This window comes from Triticum aestivum, chromosome 1B (genome assembly GCF_018294505.1).
Source record: "Triticum aestivum cultivar Chinese Spring chromosome 1B, IWGSC CS RefSeq v2.1, whole genome shotgun sequence".
NCBI classification, from domain to species: domain Eukaryota; kingdom Viridiplantae; phylum Streptophyta; class Magnoliopsida; order Poales; family Poaceae; genus Triticum; species Triticum aestivum.
In genome coordinates, this window is record NC_057795.1 from 477,107,948 (window position 1) to 477,131,998 (window position 24,051).

Genomic DNA, 24,051 nt, shown 5'->3' on the forward strand with positions numbered 1-24,051 from the left:
CTTCAGGATTGACAAAACCTTCTGGTTGCATCATATACAACTCTTTTTTAAGAAAAACCATTAAGGAATGCAGTTTTGACATCCATTTGCCAGATTTCATAAAATGTGGCAATTGCTAACATGATTCGGACAGACTTTTAAGCATCGATACGAGTGAGAAAATCTCATTGTATTCAACATCTTGAACTTTGTCAAAAACCTTTTCCGACAAGTCTAGCTTTGTAGATAGTAACACTACTATCACCATCTGTCTTCCTCTTGAAGATCCATTTATTTAATATGGCTTGCTGATCATCGAGCAAGTCAATCAAAGTCCATACTTTGTTCTCATACATGGATCATATCTCAGATTTTATGGCCTCAAGCCACTTTGCGGAATCCGGGCTCATCATCGCTTCCTCATAGTTCGTAGGTTTATCATGGTCTAGTAATCATGACTTTCAGAACAGGATTACTGTACCATACTGGTGCGAACCATACTCTGGAAGACCTACGAGGTTCTGTAGTAACTTGATCTGAAGTTTCATGATCATCATCATTAGCTTCCTCACTAATTGGTATAGGAATCACTGGAACTGATTTCAGTGATGAACTATTTTCCAATTCGGGAGAAGGTACAATTACCTTATCAAGCTCTACTTTCCTCCCACTCACTTCTTTCGAGAGAAACTCCTTCTCTAGAAAGGATCCATTTTTAGCAATGAATAACTTGCCTTCGGATCTGTGATAGAAGGTGTACCCAATAGTTACCTTTGGGTATTCTATGAAGACTCACTTCTCCGATTTGGGTTTCAGCTTATCAGGTTGAAACTTTTTCACATAAGCATCGCAGCCCCAAAATTTAAGAAACGACAACTTTGGTTTACTGCTAAACCATAGTTCATACGGTGTCATCTCAACGGATTTAGATGGTGCCCTATTAAATGTGAGTGCAGCTGTCTCTAATGCATAGCCCCAAAACGATAGTGGTAAACCGATAAGAGACATCATAAATCGCACCATATCAAGTAAAGTACGATTACGACATTCGGACACACCATTACATTGTGGTGTTCCAGGTGGCATGAGTTTGTGAAACTATTCCACATTGTTTTAATTGAAGACCAAACTCGTAACTCAAATATTTGTCTCTGCGATCAGATCGTAGAAACCTTATTTTCTTGTCACGATGATTTTCCACTTCACTCTGAAATTCTTTGAACTTTTCAAATGTTTCAGACTTATGTTTCATCAAGTAGATATACCCATATCTGCTCAAATCATCTGTGAAGGTCAGAAAAATAACGATACTCTCCGTGAGCCTTAACACTCATCGGACTACATACATCAGTATGTATTATTTCCAATAAGTCAGTTGCTCGCTCCATTGTTCCGGAGAACGGAGTCTTAGTCATCTTGCCCATGAGGCATGGTTCGCAAGCATCAAGCGATTCATAATCAAGTGATTCAAAAAGTCCATCAGTATGGAGTTTCTTCATGCGCTTTACACCAATATGACCGAAACGGCAGTGCCACAAATAAGTTGCACTATCATTATTAACTTTGCATCTTTTGGTTTCAATATTATGAATATGTGTATCACTACGATCGAGATCCAACGAACCATTTTCATTGGGTGTGTAACCATATAAGGTTTTATTCAAGTAAACAGAACAACAATTTATTCTCTTACTTAAATGAATAACCGTATTGCAATAAACATGATCAAATCATATTCATGCTCAACGCAAACACCAAATAACACTTATTTAGTTTCAACACTAATCCCAAAAGTATAGGGAGTGTGCGATGATGATCATATCAATCTTGGAACTACTTCCAACACACATTGTCACCTCACCCTCAACTAGTTTCTGTTTATTATGCAACTCCTGTTTCGAGTTACTACTCTTAGTAACTGAACCAGTATCAAATACCAAGGGGTTACTATAAACACTAGTAAAGTACACATCAATAACATGTATATCAAATACTTATGTTCACTTTGCCATCCTTCTTATCCGCCAAATACTTGGGGTAGTTCCACTTCCAGTGACCAGTCCCTTTGCAGTAGAATCACTTAGTCTTAGGCTTAGGTCCATACTTGGGCTTCTTCACTTGAGAAGCAACTTGCTTGCTGTTCTTCTTGAAGTTCCCCTTCTTCCCTTTGCCATTTTTCTTGAAACTAGTGATCTTGTCCACCATCAACACTTTGATGTTTTTCTTTGATTTCTACCTTCGCCGATTTTTGCATCGCGAAGAGCTTGGGAATTGTTTTCATCACCCCTTGCATATTATAGTTCATCACGAAGTTCTACTAACTTGGTGGTGGTGACTAGAGAATTCTGTCAATCACTATCTTATCTGGAAGATTAACTCCCACTTGATTCAAGCGATTGTAGTACCCAGACAATCTGAGCACATGCTCACTAGTTGAGCGATTCTCCTCCATCTTTTAGCTATAGAACTTGTTGGAGACTTCATATCTCTCAACTCGGGTATTTGCTTGAAATATTAACTTCAACTCCTGGAACATCTCATATGGTCCATGACGTTCAAAACGTCTTTGAAGTCCCGATTCTAAGCTGTTAAGTATGGTGCACTAAACTATCAAGTAGTCATCATATTGAGCTAGCCAAACGTTCATAACGTCTGCATTTGCTCCTGCAATAGGTATGTCACCTAGCGGTGCATCAAGGACATAATTCTTCTGCGCAGCAATGAGGATAAACCTCAGATCACGGATCCAATCCGCATCATTGCTACTAACATTTTTAAACACAATTTTCTCTAGGAACATATCAAAATAAACATATGAAAGCAACATCGCAAGCTATTAATCTTACAACATAATTTGCAAAATACTACCAGGACTAAGTTCATGATAAATTTAAGTTCAATTAATCATATTACTTAAGAACTCCCACTTAGATAGAGATCCCTCTTCTCCTCTAAGTGATCACGTGATCCAAATCAACTAAACCATAACCGATCATCACGTGAGATGGAGTAGTTTTCAATGGTGAACATCACTATGTTGATCATATCTACTATATGATTCACGCTCGACCTTTCGGTCTCCGTGTTCCGAGGCCATATCTGCATATGCTAGGCTCGTCAAGTTTAACCTGAGTATTCCGCGTGTGCAAAACTGGCTTGCACCCGTTGTAGATGGACGTAGAGCTTATCACACCCGATCATCACGTGGTGTCTGGGCACGACGAACTTTGGCAACGGTGCATACTCAGGGAGAACACTTCTTGATAATTAGTGAGAGATCATCTTAAAATGCTACCGTCAAACAAAACAAAATAAGATGTATAACAGATAAACATCATATGCAATCAAAATATATGACATGATATGGCCATGATCATCTTGCGCCTTTGATCTCCATCTCCAAAGTACTGTCATGATCTCTATCGTTACCGGCACGACACCATGATCTTCATCATCTTGATCTATATCAATGTGTCGTCACATGGTCGTCTCGCCAACTATTGCTCTTGCAACTATTGCTATCGCATAGCGATAAAGTAAAGCAATTATTTGGCACTTGCATCTTATGCAACAAAGAGACAACCATAGGGCTTCTGCCAGTTGCCGATAACTTCAACAAAAATGATCATCTCATACAACAACTTATATCTCATCACGTCTTGACCATATCACATCACAACATGCCCTGCAAAAACAAGTTAGACGTCCTCTACTTTGTTGTTGCAAGTTTTACGTGGCTGCTACGGGCTGAGCAAGAACCGTTCTTGCCTACGCATCAAAACCACAACGATAGTTCGTCAAGTTAGTGTTGTTTTAACCTTCGCAAGGACCGAGCGTAGCCACACTCGGTTCAACTAAAGTTGGAGAAACAGACACCCGCTAGTCACCTGTGTGCAAAGCACGGCGGTAAAACCAGTCTCGCGTAAGCGTACGCGTAATATCGGTCTGGGCCGCTTCATCCAACAATACCGCTGAACCAAAGTATGACATGCTGGTAAGCAGTATGACTTGTATCGCCCACAACTCACTTATGTTCTACTCGTGCATATAACATCAACACATAAAACCTAGGCTCGGATGCCACTGTTGGGGAACGTAGTAATTTCAAAAATTTCCTACGCACACACAAGATCATGGTGACGTATAGCAACAAGAGGGGAGAGTGTTGTCTATATACCCTTGTAGACCGTAAGCGGAAGCGTTAGCACAACGCGGTTGATGTAGTCGTACGTCTTCACGGCCCGACCGATCAAGCACCGAAACTACGGCACCTCCGAGTTCTAGCACACGTTCAGCTCGATGACGTCCCTCGAACTCCGATCCAGCCGAGTGTCGAGGGAGAGTTCCGTCAGCACGACGGCGTGGTGACGATCTTGATGTTTTACCGTCGTAGGGCTTCGCCTAAGCACCGCTACGATATTATCGAGGTGGACTATAGTGGAGGGGGGGCACCGCACACGGCTAAGAGATCCAAGGGATCAATTGTTGTGTCCTTGGTGCTAGCCCTGCCCCTCTATTTATATGTTGAGCCCCGGGGTCGAAACTTGGAGCAAAAGCCTCCTCAAAGTCGGTTTTGCCCGAAAGGCAAGAGTCCCACTCGGACTCCAGGACCAAACGCCACAATCCTTGGCGTCTGGCCCAGACGCCATGGGCCTCGGCGTCTGGCCCAGGGCCAGACGCCAGGGTCTCCGGCGTTTGGCCCCCTGGCCTCCGTAAAACTCCTTTTGCACCGACCTAAAGCCTCATGGGCTTGACCCCTTGGCCTAACCATATCATCCAATATATGAATCTTTACGTCTCGACCATTTCGAGACTCCTCGTCATGTCCCCGATCTCATCCGGGACTCCAAACTCCTTCGGTACATCAAAACATGTAAACTCATAATATAACTGTCATCGAAACCTTAAGCGTGCGGACCCTACGGGTTCGAGAACAATGTAGACATGACCTAGAACTATTCTCGGTTAACAACCAATAGCGGAACCTGGATGCTCATATTGGCTCCTACATATTCTACGAAGATCTTTATCGGTCAAACCGCATAACAACATACGTTGTTCCCTTTGTCATCGGTATGTTACTTGCCCGAGATTCGATCGTCGGTATCCAATACCTAGTTCAATCTCATTACTGGCAAGTCTCTTTACTCGTTCCGTAATACATCATCCCACAACTAACTCATTAGTTGCAATGCTTGCAAGGCTTTAAGTGATGTGTATTACCAAGAGGGCCCAGAGATACCTCTCCGACAATCGGAGTGACAAAACCTAATCTCGAAATACGCCAACCCAACATGTACCTTTGGAGACACCTGTAGTACTCCTTTATAATCACCCAGTTACGTTGTGACGTTTGGTAGCACCCAAAGTGTTCCTCCGGTAAACGGGAGTTGCATAATCTCATAGTTACAGGAACATGTATAAGTCATGAAGAAAGCAATAGCAGAATACTAAACGATCGTGTGCTAAGCTAACAGAATGGGTCATGTCAATCACATCATTTTCCTAATGATGTGATCCCGTTAATCAAATGACAACTCATGTCTATGGTTAGGAAACATAACCATCTTTGATTAACGAGCTAGTCAAGTAGAGGCATACTAGTGACACTCTGTTTGTCTATGTATTCACACATGTATTATGTTTCCGGTTAATACAATTCTAGCATGAATAATAAACATTTATCATGATATAAGGAAATAAATAATAACTTTATTATTGCCTCTAGGGCATATTTCCTTCACCATCGGCATGCCCTTTTTGTGACCAAGCTCCAGAGACTTTAGATCACCTGTTGCTTAGGTGTGTCTTTGCCAGGCAAGTGTGGACCAAGATCGCAAGCACATGGGAGAGACCGGACTGGACGCCAACATTGGATGCAAGCCTTGTGCAATGGTGGACTGATCTGCACCCGCAAAACCATATGTGGAAGGAGACGTGGACTGTTATTACTCTAGTGCTCTGGCAGTTGTGGAAACACCGGAACGACATAGTGTTCAATGGAGCCCTGCCATCGGTTGAGGAAGTGCTTGTGAAGATCGAGTTGGAGGCACAAGATTGGAGAGCGGCCGGCCTTCTTCGGGAACGGGGTTCAGTCATCTGTATGGTAGATAGGGAGGACCTGGGTGAGTAATCCGCATGTGGATTTAAGGCTTTTATAGCCGTGGAGGGGTTTGTAAAAGGGTTTGTAAAACGGTTGGCCTTTCTTGGCCTCTTCTATCTATCTTCTCGATGCGTCAATCTTGACGTATCCCTTGAAAAAACTTCCTGCTGCTACTAAGGAGCGTACTACTTCCTATATGTTTTGACTATTGAACGTAAGAAGAAAGAAAATAGCTTGCACAATTCACAAAATAGCAGGTCTGCTTGTTTTACATTCAGCTGCAATCTTACAGAACTAGACAAGTTCACGAAATAGCAAGTTTGGCTCTTTTACATTGAATCGAAATCAGCCAGGAACAGAAGAAGTTTACAAAAATAAAGTTCCAGATTGCTGGCCCACGCACAGGTATAGCTTTCTCCTTTGTAGAATCAACAAGTTTCATAAATGTCTCCAACGAAGTTTTGGACACCATGCATTCTTGAAAAAAAAAAGTTTTGGAGACCATTATAATCATATGTGTTGAGGATATATTTTCTAATCAAGGAGCTTTGGAGAGCATTACACTCTTTTTAACCCTCTTTTTTAACATCTATAGGCCTTTTAATTGTACTGAGCAGATGAGAGCCATTAGATGTGTTCTGTGTGGTGGATATGGGCTAAATTATGCTCCTGACCTAGCAAAAGCTAAGTTAGAGGAGCATGTTACATTTGTTCGCAAGTCCTGAATTAGCTCTCAGCCCCTCTAGGTATTATTAGTAGTACCATTCTTTTATCTCACCCAATTCTTATTGTTACAAATATTGTTTTGTGAAGTGGGGACTATAGGTTCCATGGTACTACTCTGTCCATCCACCAATGTATCATACTCAAATTGCTGCAATTGAAGAATTCTGTCCCAAACATATCATTATGTTATAGATGGAATGAATTTAAATCGAGATAAACTACAAGGCATTTCATTCGGCATGAAAACAAGTCAACGGCAAGTCGAGGATTCTTCTTGTTCAAAAATGAAAATGAAAATGGAGTGCAAGCGGCAGTTTTGCTCTCCTTCGAGGGCGTTGGATTGAGGCAAGTGCAAATGCGAGATCTGACGACGTTTCATGCATGGACCTACTAAATATTAATGTGAAAATTGCAATATTAGTATTTTTACTTTAACCCACTCTATCATATTATAAATATAAAAAATTTACATCTCCTGTTGCAACGCACGGGCACTTACCTAGTAGCTTAAAAATCTGGTGTTCGCTCGTTATCAAAGTCCAGAAAAAGGTTGAAAGCGAATATGGCAGGAGTCGAGGAGAGGCACACGCATGAACAAAGAGAAGATAGAACATGGGATCCGGTTTTTTTCCTAGAGAAAGTGCAAATATGTTCATGATACAGAGAATAGGACAATCTTCAGAAATTTAATACACAATCAGGGCATCATCATCAACCTCCTCTTTCCTATGATCAGCAAGGCTGCCATGCACGCCGTACTTGATAGTTGATACACGATCAGAGCCGTCATCGCCTCCTCTCCCTGCTATGATCAGCCAAAGCCGGCGGCCACGGCAACTTGTACGGGTGAGCTGCTCCGGCGTACTTGTTTCTCTCGTGCTTGCGCTCCACTCGCATCGTGTCCAGCTCAACAGAGAACAGCCACGTCTCCTCGCTCGGTGTCAGCAGGACGTATCTAGCATTCGCGGAGACAATCATGGCTTCTTGCTGGAAGAAGCTCTCTTTGCGCCCCGGCAGCCCAAGGGTGGCCTCCGGCAACCCCAGCTGCATCTCCAGCAACCACTCATCGTCGTCGTCACTGTCGGCATGCCGCCGTGCAAAGACCTTGAGCTCGTTGTTTATCAGGCGGATGACCTGCAGCACGCCGTCCTCGCCGCCCACAACCCGAGAGACCCCTTTGTGGGATGGCCACCAGACGGCCTCCGGGAATGCGGCGATGGAGAACTCCGCCGTGGACTCATCGAGAGCAAGTACGGCGGTGTCACTTCCTTCGATTCCCCAATACATTGTGCCATTTGCACGCCCGACGAAATTTTCGGGGCGGAGCGTTGACGGGAGCTCGATGTCGCCGGTGATCGCGCTGGACACGAGGCGCCAACCGCCGTCGCTGCCGGTGGAGAAGATGCAGGCAATGGATTTGTCAAAGGCAGCGAGGACCCTGAAGTTGGACATGCTGACACGGCGGTCCGCGTCGCCGCCGTCGAGCAGGAACACGCCAAGGCGACGACGGAACACGCCAGGCCAGAGGATCCCCTGGTAGAGTCCGGTGAGCGGCTCGCAGACGATAAGATCGCCGCCATCGCATAGGAGGAGAAGGCTGCCGCGGCTGTCCACGATGTCCCATGACGCGATGTCCGGGAGGAAGTCGAGGGAGAAGCGGCTGCGGTCAACGACGGCCGGCGAGGACGGGACGAAGAGAGGTTGACCGCCTTTGTCGGTGTGGTAGTCGCCGACGTGCGGTGCCTGCGGGTCGAAGCGGGCGAGGAAGCCGGGATTCGCAGCGACGCGGCACCACCGCTTGCACGCGGCCGCGGCGCGGACGAGGCACGGGGACGGGCCGAGGCGGACGAGGATGAGCTCGAAGAGATGGTCGGGGAGGTCCTGCACGGTCGTTGGTCCGGCCATTTTCTTCTTCTTTTTGGGCCTGTTCTTGCCCCGACGACGATGCCCCGCCGATGACGCCATATGCACGGGGATTGGCGGCTCTACTGGTTCGATCTGTTGCGAAATTCCTGCCCAGATAAACTACACGGCACGGCCGGCCGTTGGGCGTTGACCCGAGGTGCGCGAGAGTGCCGCGCCCTCCAAGCCCGTTTAGCCAGCGCCATCAGCGCACGCCAACGCGTCCCGCTGCGAAATTCCAGCTGGGCTAGAATAGACCGACTAGTTCTGCAAACCGAAATTCAGGGGAGCGTATCCTGTCAAGGCGAACGTTTCCTTGCCCGCAATGCTGCACGTCCATCTCAAAATGTCAGCGGTTTGAATTTTGATGTCGTAGTTAGGGACTGGGAAATATCCCCTCTCATTCCCCTGATTCGGTAGATAGTCGTCCATGTCCTGCTCGCCGCCCGGGCAGGCGTTGGCCGCGGAGGCACTCCGGCAGGCCAAGAGTGTTGAGTATATTGTGTACGTGTATATTTGTGTGTAGGGCCCACCTTCTATTTTCTCTGTATAGTTAAGGTTGTGGCCCACCTCTGTACTTATATATACGTGCCTGGTGCACCAATTAATACATTGAAATTGCACAGCCCACATCTTGTCCTTCTACATGGTATCTATCGCAGCACGATCCTAAAACCCTAAAGCCGCCGCCGCCGCCGCTACTCCCCGCCGCCGCCATCAGCCACAGCCGCCGCCACCGTCCCCTCGGTCGCCGTCGCCGCCGCTGGTAGCCGCCGCCTCTCCCCACCACCTCGCCTTCCGCCGCCGCTGCCTCTTCCCGAGGCCGTTGCCGCCGAACGCCCCCAGCTTCCGCCCTCTCTCCCGAACCCCCTCCTCCCACCCGCGTCGCCCCAGCCCCCTACCACCCGCGCTGCCACACCTCCCAACCCGCGCCGCAACCAGCACCACCCCAGCCTTCACCCACCCGCGTCGCGTCTCAAACCCTAACCCTAGCCATGAGCTCCTCCTCCTCCACCGTCTCAAACCCGTTCGCCGGTCCCGATGTCACCCTCGTCTGCGACCTCAACATCCATGAGCGTGTCCCGGTCCAGCTTGATCACACCACCGCGTCCTACTCCGCTTGGAAGCAGTATTTTTTGCTTGTGTTCCGTGAGTACCTCCTGCACGGCCACGTGGACGGCACCGTGGACTCGGCGCTCATGATCAACGACGAGGAGTGGATGATCCTCGACGCCATCATCATCCGCTGGTTCTACCTCACCATCTCCAGCGACCTCTTCCACACCGTGGTGGACGACGAGGACGACGCCTATGCGGTCTGGACCAAGCTCAACGGCCTCTTCACCGACAACCGGCTGCAGCGCAAGGTCCTACTCTACGGTGAGTTTTACGGGTGCTAGCAACTTGACTCATCCATCGATGATTTTTGCATGCGCCTCAAGAAGCTCGCCGATGAGCTCCGTGATCTCGGGGAAAAGATCGGCGACGAGCTCCTCATCAGCACCCTCTCCGGCGGCCTCAACGAGGACTTCGGGAACGCTGCCTCCAACCTCACCCTCACCCCGGAGCCCACCTTCGCTAAGGTGGTCACATACCTCAAGTTGGAGGAGCACCGGATGCGGGTGGCGCGGACTCGCGCGACCCACACCGCCCTCGTCGCCGGCACCCGCGGGGGTTCCGCCCCGCCACCGCTGCGCCCGACGCCGCCACCGGCGGCGCCCGCCTTCCCGCCAGGCTTCCCGCCCGTCCCGGCCGCCCCCTTCCCGCCACCCCAGCCGGCGGCCAATGGGGGGGGGTCATCGCGGCGGCCGTCGTGGTGGCCGCAAGCAGGGGGCGCAGGCGCTCAGGGAGGAGCACTCCGCCCACCGCAGCAGGCTTCTCAGCCGGCCCCATGGTACGCCGGCCAGAACCCATGGACCGGCGTTGTACACGCCTACTCCATGCCAGTTCCTCGGGCCCCTGCCCCGGGCATTCTCGGCACCCGGCCACAGCCACACCGGGCGTACTACGCCGCGCCGCAGCCCTACGCGGCACCCTACGGTCAGCAGCCGCCGCCAAGTGGGCCGCCGCTGCTGCCCCTGACGCCGCGCCGCCTCTCCCGCCGGCACCGTGGGACCCGACCCTGTTGGCGGATCTCGACAACACTCCTTCCCCGTCCAGCTACACCGGCGGCGGCGAATGGTACATGGATAGCGGCGCCACCGCTCACATGGCGGCGTACCCCGGTAACATCCACACCGCCCATCCTGTCCACACCTCCAACCGCATCACTGTCGGTGACGGCTCTTCTCTTCCTATCACCCATATTGGTCATACATATTTTCCATCTAACTCCACTCCCGTATCCATGTCTAATATTCTAGTTTCTCCTGAACTTATTAAAAATCTTGTTTCTGTTCGATCCGATTACCGTTGAATTTGATGAATGTGATTTTTCTGTTAAGGACGCTCGCACGCGGATGGTGCTCCACCGATGTGACAGCCCAGACGAGCTCTACCCGGTTCACTCCGCCACCTCCACCACTTCCGCCGCCCCTGTCGCTCTCGCCACCGGAGTGGATCTTTGGCATGCTCGCTTGGGTCATCCTAATCCTGCCACCCTTTGCCACATACTTCAAAGTTTTTCTTTCACGTGTAATAAGAACGAGGATCACTCATGTCATGCATGTCGCCTCGGCAAACATGCTCATCTTCCATTTAGGGCTTCTTCTTTTGTTGCATCGTACCCGTTTGAGTTAATTCACAGTGATGTCTGGACCTCTCATGTTGCCAGTAATACGGGCTTTCTTTATTATCTTGTCATACTTGACGATTTTTCGCATTATGTGTGGACCTTCCCGTTGCGCCGCAAGCCGGATGTGATATCCACTCTTGCCGCCTTCTACTCTTATGTTCTCACGCAGTTTGGTCGTCCCATTCTCGCATTGCAGACAGACAACGGGAAGGAGTTTGACAACCTCGCCGTTCGTAATCTTCTCACCACACATGGCACGATCTTTCGTCTCACTTGCCCGTACACCTCACAGCAGAACGATCGTGCTGAGCGCATCCTTCGCACTCTCAATGATTGTGTTAGGACTCTTCTCTTTCATGCCAATGTGCCTCCGCGCTTTTGGCCTGACGCTCTCGCCACCGCTTCACTCCTCATCAACATCCGCCCATGTCGTACTCGCGGGAACTTTACACCTCATCATCTTCTCTTCGGTGCACCCCCCCTCTTATGATGGACTTCGCATCTTCGGCTGCCTTTGCTACCCTAGCATCGCCGCTACTGCGCCTCATAAGCTTGCACCCCGCTCCGTCGCCTGCATCTTTCTCGGCTACCCACCTAACACTAAGTGCTATGGCTGCTATGATCCCGTCTCCCATCGTGTTTTCACCTCCCGACATGTTTACTTTGATGAGATGGTGTTTCCGTTTCAGCAGTAGGTACCTCTTGTTGTCTCGTCACCGCCGGCCACCGTCGGCCCTTTGACGACTTTGTCAGGTGGACGGTCCCGTTCGGCCCGTGGACCGCCTCCAGGCTTTGGCGGTCCTCGCGCCCTCACGCCGGCGCCCGCCCCCTTGGCCTCCTCGACCGACTTTGACGGTGCAGCTGGCGCCCCGCCTTCACCCGCCGCCCCCGACTCGGGCGCCGCGAGATCGGGCGCTGCTGGCTCGGTCGCTTCTTCAGCCGCCTCGATGCCAGCCATCTCGCCGACCCCGACACCGGCCACCTTGCCGGCCCCGACGCTGGCCTCCTCGCTGGCTACGACGCCGGCCGGCTCGCCGGCCCTGACACCGGCCGCTTCGCCGGCCCCGACGCCGATCGCCTCGCCGGTGGCTCCGACGGCGCCGCCTGGCCTAGTCACACAAGCTCGTACCGGCGTTCATCGTCCGAGCCTCCGGTACTCGAGCGACGAGTACGTCCTCGCCGTCTCCACCACGGAGCCGTCGCCTATTCTCGCGTCCGCTCGTGCCGCCCTCCGTGATCCTCACTGGCTTGCGGCGATGCAGGAAGAGTTCGATGCTCTTCAATGGAACCGCACCTGGACACTGGTTCCCCGGCCTCCTCGCGCCAACGTCATCACCGGCAAGTGGGTATTTCGCCATAAGACCCGCTCGGATGGTACTCTCGAGCACTACAAGGCTCGTTGGGTGGTTCGCGGTTTCCGCCAGCACGCTGGAGTGGATTTCACTGAGATGTTTGCCCCGGTTGTGAAACTGGGCACGATCCGTACCGTCCTCCAGCTCGCAGTGTCCCGAGGCTGGCCTGTTCATCAGATGGATGTATCCAACGCCTTTCTCCACGGTCATCTTGCGGAGCAGGTGTATTGTGAGCAACCCACCGGTTTCGTCGATGCCTCACTTCCTGGCCATGTGTGTCTGTTGTCCCGCTCTATCTACGGGCTCAAGCAGGCACCCCGCGCCTGGTACCAGCGGATCGCCGGGTTTCTTCAGACACTGGGCTTCAGCGTCACTCGCTCGGACGCTTCACTATTCGTCTATCGCCACGGTGACACCACTGCATATTTGCTCCTTTACGTCGACGACATCATCCTGACGGCCTCCTCCGCAGCTCTTCTTCAGCAGATTACTCTCCGGCTGCGTGACGAGTTTGCCATCAAGGGCTTGGGTGCTCTCCATTATTTTCTTGGTATTGAGGTCGTTCGGCGCCCGGGCGGTTTCTTTCTTCATCAGCAGAAGTATGCGCACGAGCTCCTTGAGCGTGCTGGCATGCTCAACTGTCACCCGGTTGCTACTCCTGTTGACATGAAGGCCAAGGTTTCTGCTCTTGAGGGCTCGCCAGCGTCGGATGCTCCTTTCTACCAGTCTATCGTCGGTGCTCTTCAGTATTTGACTCTCACCAGACCGGATCTTCAGTATGCTGTTCAGTAGGTGTGTCTCCACATGCACGCCCCACGTGACTCCCATTGGACTCTCGTGAAGCGGATCCTTCGTTACATCTGCGGCACGATGACTCTCGGGCTGACACTCACGGCGTCCACTTCTCTGGAGATGATGGCCTACTCCGATGCAGACTAGGCTGGCTGCCCAGATACTCGTCGGTCCACCTCTGGCTACTGCGTCTACCTCGGTCCTTCACTCGTCTCGTGGTCGTCCAAGCGACAACCCACGGTTTCGCGCTCTAGCACGGAAGCTGAGTACCGAGATGTGGCCAACGCAGTTGCTGAGTGCACCTGGCTACGACAGTTACTTCAGGAGCTGCATCACGACATCTCCCAGGCTACAGTTGTCTACTGCGACAACGTTTCAGCGGTGTACCTCTCCGCCAACCCCGTTCATCATCGCCGGACTAAGCACATTGAGCTGGACATTCATTTTGTGCGTGAGCAGGTGGCTCTTGGACGCATTCGGGTTCTCCATGTGCCGACTGCACAACAGTTCACCGATGTGATGACGAAGGGACTGCCGACTTCTACCTTCGAGGAGTTTCGTTCCAGTCTTTGCATCACTGGCGCCGCTTTGACTGCGGGGGGGGGGGTGTTGAGTATATTGTGTACGTGTATATTTGTGTGTAGGGCCCACCTCCTATTTCCTCTGTATAGTTGAGGTTGTGGCCCACCTCTGTACTTATATATACGTGCCTGGTGCACCGATTAATACATTGCGATTGCACAACCCACATCTTGTCCTTCTACAAAGAGGACTGCATCGTTGGAAAGTTAGTCAATTTCATGATTATAATTACAAAATATAAATCATGATTAAAACTATTATTAGCATGCAACAATCTGCTAGCATACTACTCCTAGAAGAACCAAACAACAGCATCGCACATGCAACATCTATCATAATTAGAGACATGATCAAATCATAATTCACAACACACGTACAGATCATTAGTAGATGAAGTTGCCGTGGTTGTTGTGGAGTTGATGTTGTTGACGATGATGTTGGTGATCACCAGTCGCAACATATGTTGGTGACGACAGTGCAACAATGCCTGATCTTGGTGGAAGACGTCCCGTTATGACGAAGTACGCAAAGCACTTTTTAAAAACCTAATTTGTCATTCCCCTGTGCAGAATCACAAGGACAAAGGGTTCCAGAGACCTACCCTCCTGCTCGGTGATGCACGCCCATGTTCAAGGTGAAGTAGACTACGATGACGATGCAAATTGCGAGATGAGGCAAATACCTAACTTGCATTGATATGTCTTTGCCCACGTCCGTAAGCCGTATACATAGGAGAACCAGAGGCGGTTGTCCGTGCCCTAGCCCGGCCTGGCGAGCACGTGCGTGTGATATTCTCTTTTTATCCTCATTGCATCACTCGGTATGATGGGGAGAACCCACTATGTAAGAGGCCTCACAGCTCCTCAACTTTCAGGGTGAGACTAAACTTTAAAGCCGACTCTTGTCATTTATTCATGGGTCCTTTTCAGATTTCAGAAATTGTACATGAGCCAAGCTCATTATTTGTAACATATACTTCTTTGAAATCCCGGACGTAGCCTTGTTCTACAAAGAATTATATAGATTCACTGTAGTATCAACTTCCAGATTTTATTTTTCTTTTTGCAAAGGAGGAAGACCCCCGGCCTCTATATCTGGGCGATGCATGCAACCATTTTATTAATTATTTACAAAAGACCTTACAAAGTAATAGAACAGTAAAACTAAAGCCTCCGTCTAGGCAACATCGGTCGCTCCTCCTATCCAGTTGATGAAGGATGATAATAGTCTGGGCCTAATACCAAACTGACATCATAGCCAAATCTAACATCTAAGACCTAGGGGACCAACCAAGCCACCTGTTGGGTATGGGGCACCCACCGGTCCGGCGCACTCTCAGAGGTCGCCGCCGTCACCGCCAACTGCCATCAATCCATCTTCAGGGTTGTACTGACGCATCAACCTTGCCCGGTCTAGCTGCCGCTGACGCCACCACGACGCCAGACAACCCCGCCATCCTGCGCTCGTCCATCAACAAATGCCCAGCAGCGAGAGCCCGATGCTCCATGCCGCTGGGACCCGCTGTTGTCGCCGTGTCAGATGCAACACCGCACCTCCTTCGTGAACACCACCTGCTGCCACTGGTCCCATCCCCTCCACCTGCAGTTCCTTTGCACTCCCAACCGAGCCCCAAGGCCCCTGACAACACCTCTAGGAAGGTCACGACATGAAGCGCCGCTGCCGCCAAATCCGAAGAGGATTGTAGGTTTTCAGCCGACAGGAGATCAGGGTGGGTAGATTGGGCCCTCAGCTGCTCCTTCATGAAGGACAACGATGCCCATGGATGCCGCCACCGTTGAGCCGGCCAGACCGGCCAAGGTTTCCCCCAGACCCAAGGTACACCACCAGGGCTCACCAACACAGGAGTCTGCAGCCGCAAACCACCAGGACGACGAGATAGGCAGGAGGGAGGTGAACCAACATATTTGATGACGCGACGCCAAACCACCAGAGGATCACCGACCACTCGATCCGATCCCCGGCAGCTCACCTGCCCCTAGGAACTGGCCGTCCGCCACGCCGTCGCGCTCATGGAGACCGCCATGGGCCAGATCAGCGCCGCTGCCATGTTGGGGAATGTTGCAGAAAACAAAAATTTTCCTACTCGTTTCACCAAGATCATCTAGGAGTTCATCTAGCAACGAGTGATTAGATGCATCTACATACCTTTGTAGATCGCGAGCGGAAGCGTTCAAAAGAACGGTGATGATGTAGTCGTACTCGACGTGATCCAAATCACCGATGACCAGCGCCGAACGGACGGCACCTCCGTGTTCAACACACGTACGGAACAGCCACGTCTCCTCCTTCTTGATCCAGCAAGGGAGGGAGGAGAGATTGAGGGAGATGGCACCAGCAGTAGCACGACGGCGTGGTGTTGATGGAGCTGCAGTACTCCGGCAGAGCTTCGCTAAGCACTATGGAGGTTGAGGAGGTGTTGGGGAGGGAGAAGGAGGCAACCAAAGGCCGAGGCGTTCAGGTATGAAGTCCCTCCTCTCCCCACTATATATAGGGGTGCCAAGGGGGGGTGGCCGGCCCTAGGAGATCCAATCTCCTAGGGGGTGCGGCGGCCTAGGGGGGTTTCCCTCCCCCCCAAGGCACCTAGGAGGTGCCTTACCCTCCTAGGACTCTTCCCCCTTCTAAACCCTAGGCGCATGGGCCTATGTGGGGCTGGTGCCCTTGGCCCATTAGGCCAAGGCGCACCCCCTTACAGCCCATGTGGCCCCCCGGGACAGGTGGACCCACCCGGTGGACCCCCGGGACCCTTCCGGTGGTCCCGGTACAATACCGATAACCCCGAAACTTGTCCCGATGCCCGAAACAGGACTTCCCATATATAAATCTTTACCTCCGGACCATTCCGGAACTCCTCGTGACGTCCGGGATCTCATCCGGGACTCCGAACAACATTCGGGTTACTGCATATACATATCCCTACAACCCTAGCGTAACTGAACCTTAAGTGTGTAGACCCTACGGGTTCGAGAGACAAGCAAACATGACCGAGACGACTCTCCGGTCAATAACCAACAGCGGGATCTGGATACCCATGTTGGCTCCCACATGCTCCACGATGATCTCATCGGATGAACCACGATGTCGAGGATTCAATCAACCCCGTACGCTATTCCCTTTGTCTATCGATATGTTACTTGCCCGAGATTCGATCGTCGGTATCCCAATACCTCGTTCAATCTCGTTACCGGCAAGTCACTTTACTCGTACCGTAATGCATGATCCCGTGACCAGACACTTGGTCACTCTGAGCTCATTATGATGATGCATTACCGAGTGGGCCCAGTGATACGTCTCCGTCATACGGAGTGACAAATCCCAGTCTTGATCCATGTCACCCAACAGACACTTTCGGAGATACCCGTAGTCTACCTTTATAGTCACCCAGTTACGTTGTGACGTTTGGCATACCCAAAGCACTCCTACGGTATCCGGGAGTTACACGATCTCATGGTCTAAGGAAAAGATACTTTGACATTGCAAAACTCTAGCAAACGAACTATACGATCTTGTGCTATGTTTAGGATTGGGTCTCGTCCATCACATCATTCTCCCAATGATGTGATCTCGTTATCAATGACATCCAGTGTCCATAGTCAGGAAACCATGACTATCTGTTGATGAACGAGCTAGTCAACTAGAGCCTCACTAGGGACATGTTGGTGTCTGTTATTCACACATGCATTACGATTTCCGGATAACACAATTATAGCATGAATAAAGACAATTATCATGAACAAGGAAATATAATAATAATGCTTTTATTATTGCCTCTAGGGCATATTTCCAACAGTCTCCCACTTGCACTAGAGTCAATAATCTAGTTACATTGTGATGAATCGAACACCCATGGAATTCTGGTGTTGATCATGTTTTGCTCTAGGGAGAGGTTTAGTCAACGGATCTGCTACATTCAAGTCCGTATGTACTTTACAAATCTCTATGTCTCCATCTTGAACATTTTCACGAATGGAGTTGAAGCGACGCTTGATGTGCCTTGTCTTCTTGTGAAACCTGGGCTCCTTGGCAAGTGCAATAGCTCCAGTGTTGTCACAGAAGAGCTTGATCGGCCCCGACGCATTGGGTATGACTCCTAGGTCGGTGATGAACTCCTTCACCCATATTGCTTCATGTGCTGCCTCCGAGGCTGCCATGTACTCCGCTTCACATGTAGATCCCGCCACGACGCTTTGCTTGCAACTGCACCAGCTCACTGCCCCACCATTCAAAATATACACATATCCGGTTTGTGACTTAGAGTCATCCAGATCTGTGTCGAAGCTAGCGTCGACGTAACCCTTTACGACGAGCTCTTCGTCACCTCCATAAACGAGAAACATTTCCTTAGTCCTTTTCAGGTACTTCAGGATATTCTTGACCGCTGTCCAGTGTTCCTTGCCGGGATTACTTTGGTACCTTCCTACCAAACTTACGGCAAGGTTTACATCAGGTCTGGTACACAGCATGGCATACATAATAGAACCTATGGCTGAGGCATAGGGGATGACGCTCATCTCTTCTATATCTTCTGCCGTGGTCGGACATTGAGCTGAGCTCAATTTCATACCTTGCAACACAGGCAAGAACCCCTTCTTGGATTGATCCATATTGAACTTCTTCAATATCTTATCAAGGTATGTGCTTTGTGAAAGACCTATGAGGCGTCTTGATCTATCTCTATAGATTTTGATGCCTAATATATAAGCAGCTTCTCCAAGGTCCTTCATTGAAAAACTTTTATTCAAGTAGGCCTTGATGCTGTCCAAGAGTTCTATATCATTTCCCATCAAAAGTATGTCATCTACATATAATATGAGAAATGCTACAGAGCTCCCACTCACTTTCTTGTAAACGCAGGCTTCTCCATAAGTCTGTGTAAACCCAAACGCTTTGATCATCTCATCAAAGCGAATGTTCCAACTCCGAGATGCTTGCACCAGCCCATAAATCGAGCGTTGGAGCTTGCACACTTTGTCAGCATTCTTAGGATCGACAAAACCTTCCGGCTGCATCATATACAATTCTCCTTAAGGAAACCATTAAGGAATGCCGTTTTGACGTCCATTTGCCATATTTCGTAATTATAGAATGCGGCAATTGCTAACATGATTCGGACGGACTTCAGCTTTGCTACCGGTGAGAAAGTCTCATCGTAGTCAACCCCTTGAACTTGTCGATAACCCTTAGCGACAAGCCGAGCTTTATAGATGGTCACATTACCATCCGCGTCTGTCTTCCTCTTAAAGATCCATTTATTTTCTATGGCTCGCCGCTCAACGGGCAAGTCAGTCAAAGTCCATACTTTGTTTTCATACATGGATCCTATCTCGGATTTCATGGCTTCCAGCCATTTGTCGGAATCTGGTCCCGCCATCGCTTCTTCATAGTTCGAAGGTTCACCGTTGTCTAACAACATGATTTCCAAGACAGGGTTGCCGTACCACTCTGGTGCGGAACGTGTCCTTGTGGACCTTCGGATTTCAGTAGGGGCTTGATCAGAAGTATCTTGATCATTTTCATTAACTTCCTCTCTAGTCGGTGCAGGCACCTCAGGAACATTTTCTTGAGTTGCGCCATTTTCCGGTTCAAGAGGTAATACTTCATCAAGCTCTACTTTCCTCCCACTTACTTCTTTCGAGAGAAACTCTTTCTCCAGAAAGGACCCATTCTTGGCAACAAAGATCTTGCCTTCGGATCTGAGGTAGAAGGTGTACCCAATAGTTTCTTTTGGGTACCCTATGAAGACGCATTTTTCCGATTTGGGTTCGAGCTTTTCAGGTTGAAGTTTCTTGACATAAGCATCGCATCCCCAAACTTTTAGAAACGACAGCTTAGGTTTCTTGCCAAACCATAATTCATACGGTGTCGTCTCAACGGATTTCGACGGAGCCCTATTTAAAGTGAATGCGACAGTCTCTAAAGCATAGCCCCAAAAAGAAAGCGGTAAATCGGTAAGAGACATCATAGATCGCACCATATCTAACAGAGTGCGATTACGACGTTCGGACACACCATTACGCTGAGGTGTTCCAGGCGGCGTGAGTTGTGAAACTATTCCACATTTTCTTAAGTGTGCCCCAAACTCGTGACTCAAGTATTCTCCTCCACGATCTGATCGTAGAAACTTGATTTTCCTGTCACGTTGATTTTCAACCTCACTCTGAAATTCCTTGAACTTTTCAAAGGTTTCAGACTTGTGTTTCATTAAGTAGATATACCCATACCTACTTAAATCATCAGTGAGGGTGAGAACATAACGATAGCCACCGCGAGCCTCAACACTCATCGGACCGCACACATCAGTATGTATGATTTCCAATAGGTCGGTTGCTCGCTCCATTGTTCCTGAGAACGGAGTCTTGGTCACTTTACCCATAAGGCATGGTTCGCACGTGTCAAATGATTCATAATCAAGAGACTCTAAAAGTCCATCAGCATGGAGCTTCTTCATGCGTTTAACACCTATGTGACCAAGGCGGCAGTGCCACAAGTATGTGGGACTATCATTATCAACCTTACTTCTTTTGGTACTCACATTATGAATATGTGTAGCATCACGTTCGAGATTCATAAGGAATAAACCATTCACCATAGGAGCATGACCATAAAACATATCTCTCATAAAAATGGAACAACCATTATTCTCAGATTTAAAAGAGTAGCCATCTCGAATTAAACGAGATCCCGATACAATGTTCATGCTCAAAGCTGGCACTAAATAACAATTATTAAGGTTTAAAACTAATCCCGAAGGGAGATGCAGAGGTAGCGTGCCGACGGCGATCACATTGACCTTGGAACCATTCCCGACGCGCATCGTCACCTTGTCCTTTGCTAGTTTCCGCTTATTCTGCAGCCCCTGTTTTGAGTTACAAATGTGAGCAACTGCACCGGTATCAAATACCCAGGAGCCACTACGGGCACTAGTAAGGTACACATCAATTACATGTATATCACATATACCTTTTGTTTTGCCGGCCTTCTTATCCGCTAAGTACTTAGGGCAGTTCCGCTTCCAGTGACCGCTTCCCTTGCAATAAAAGCACTCAGTCTCGGGCTTGGGTCCATTCTTTGGCTTCTTCCCAGCAGCTTGCTTGCCGGGCGCGGCAACCTCCTTGCCGTCCTTCTTGAAGTTCTTTTTACCCTTGCCTTTCTTGAACTTAGTGGTTTTATTGACCATCAACACTTGATGTTCCTTTCTGACTTCTACCTCTGCTGATTTCAGCATAGCAAATACTTCAGGAATGGTCTTTTCCATCCCCTGCATATTGAAGTTCATCACAAAGCTCTTGTAGCTTGGTGGAAGCGACTGGAGGATTCTGTCAATGACCGCATCATCCGGGAGATTAACTCCCAGCTGAGTCAAGCGGTTATGCAACCCAGACATAGTGAGTATGTGCTCACTGACAGAACTGTTTTCCTCCATCTTACAGCTAAAGAATTTGTCGGAGACTTCATATCTCTCGACCCAGGCATGAGCTTGGAAAACCATTTTCAGCTCTTCGAACATCTCATATGCTCCATGTCTCTCAAAACGCTTTTGGAGCCCCGGCTCTAGGCTGTAAAGCATGCCGCACTGAACGAGGGAGTAGTCATCGAAACGTGCCTGCCAAGCGTTCATAACATCTTGTTCTGCAGGGAGAACGGGTGCGTCACCAAGCGGTGCTTGTAGGACATAATCTTTCTTGGCAGCTATGAGGATGATCCTCAGGTTCCGGACCCAGTCCGTATAGTTGCTGCCATCGTCTTTCAGCTTAGTTTTCTCTAGGAACGCGTTGAAGTTGAGGACTACGTTGGCCATTTGATCTACAAGACATATTGCAAAGATTTTAGACTAAGTTCATGATAATTAAGTTCAACTAATCAAATTATTAGTGAACTCCCACTTAGATTAGACATCCCTCTGGTCATCTAAGTATTACATGATCCGAGTTAAACTAGACCGTGTCCGATCATCACGTGAGACGGACTAGTCAACATCGGTGAACATCTTCATGTTGATCGTATCTTCTATACGACTCATGCTCGACCTTTCGGTCTTCTGTGTTCCGAGGCCATGTCTATACATGCTAGGCTCATCAAGTCAACCTAAGTGTTTGCATGTGTAAATCTGTCTTACACCCGTTGTATGTGAACGTCTGAATAAAACACCCGATCATCACGTGGTGTTTTGAAACAGCGAACTGTCGCAACGGTGCACAGTTAGGGGGAACACTTCTTGAAATTATTGTGAGGGATCATCTTATTTACTACCGTCGTTCTAAGTAAACAAGATGCAAAACATGATAAACATCACATGCAATCAAATAATAAACGTGACATGATATGGCCAATATCACATAGCTCCTTTGATCTCCATCTTGGGGCTCCATGATCATCTGGTCACCGGCTTGACACCATGATCTCCATCATCATGATCTCCATCATCGTGTCTCCATGAAGTTGCTCGCCAACTATTACTTCTACTACTATGGCTAACGCGTTTAGCAATAAAGTAAAGTAATTACATGGCGTTTCTTGATGACACGCAGGTCATATAAAAGAATAAAGACAACTCCTATGGCTCCTGCCGGTTGTCATACTCATCGACATGCAAGTCGTGATTCCTATTACAATAGCATGAACATCTCATACATCACATATAGATCATTCATCATTCATCACAACTTTGGCCATATCATATCACAAACCACTTGCTGCAAAAACAAGTTAGACGTCCTCTAATTGTTGTTGCAAGTTTTACGTGGCTGAATTAGGGTTCTAGCAAGAACGTTTTCTTACCTACGTTAAAGCCACAACATGATTTGTCAACTTCTATTTACCCTTCATAAGGACCCTGTTCATCGATTCCGCTCCAACTAAAGTAGGAGAGACAGACACCCGCCAGCCACCTTATGCAACTAGTGCATGTTAGTCGGTGGAACCGGTCTCACATAAGCGTACGTGTAAGGTTGGTCCGGGCCGCTTCATCCCACAATACCGCTGAAGCAAGAAAGGACTAGTAACGGCAAGAAAGTTGACAAATCTACGCCCACAACATATTGTGTTCTACTCGCGCAAGAAGAACTACGCATAGACCTAGCTCATGATGCCACTGTTGGGGAACGTTGCAGAAAACAAAAAATTTCCTACTCGTTTCACCAAGATCATCTAGGAGTTCATCTAGCAACGAGTGATTAGATGCATCTACATACCTTTGTAGATCTCGAGCGGAAGCGTTCAAAAGAACGGTGATGATGTAGTCGTACTCGACGTGATCCAAATCACCGATAACCAGCGCCGAATGGACGGCACCTCCGCGTTCAACACACGTACGGAACAGCCACGTCTCCTCCTTCTTGATCCAGCAAGGGAGGGAGGAGAGATTGAGGGAGATGGCACCAACAGCAGCACGACGGCGTGGTGTTGATGGAGCTGCAGTACTCCGGCAGAGCTTCGCTAAGCACTATGGAGGTTGAGGAGGTGTTGGGGAGGGAGAAGGAGCAACCAAAGGCCGAGGCGTTCAGGTATGAAGTCCTTCCTCTCCCCACTATATATAGGGGTGCCAAGGGGGGGGTGGCCGGCCCTAGGAGATCCAATCTCCTAGGGGGTGCGGCGGCCTAGGGGGGTTTCCCTCCCCCCCAAGGCACCTAGGAGGTGCCTTACCCTCCTAGGACTCTTCCCCCTTCTAAACCCTAGGCGCATGGGCCTATGTGGGGATGGTTCCCTTGGCCCATTAGGCCAAGGCGCACCCCCTTACAGCCCATGTGGCCCCCCGGGACAGGTGGACCCACCCGGTGGACCCCCGGGACCCTTCCGGTGGTCCCGGTACAATACCGATAACCCCGAAACTTGTCCCGATGCCCGAAACAGGACTTCACATATAT

General features: G+C 49.3%; 1 protein-coding gene across 1 annotated transcript; it reads right to left on the reverse strand.

Moving 5' to 3' along the window:
- Nucleotides 1-7,430: 7,430 nt before the first annotated feature.
- Nucleotides 7,431-8,935, reverse strand: LOC123092955 (uncharacterized). Its single transcript, XM_044514821.1, has one exon. It carries the CDS (start codon nucleotides 8,771-8,773, stop codon nucleotides 7,595-7,597), a length of 1,179 nt encoding a protein of 392 aa, XP_044370756.1. The 5' UTR covers nucleotides 8,774-8,935; the 3' UTR covers nucleotides 7,431-7,594.
- Nucleotides 8,936-24,051: the final 15,116 nt, after the last annotated feature.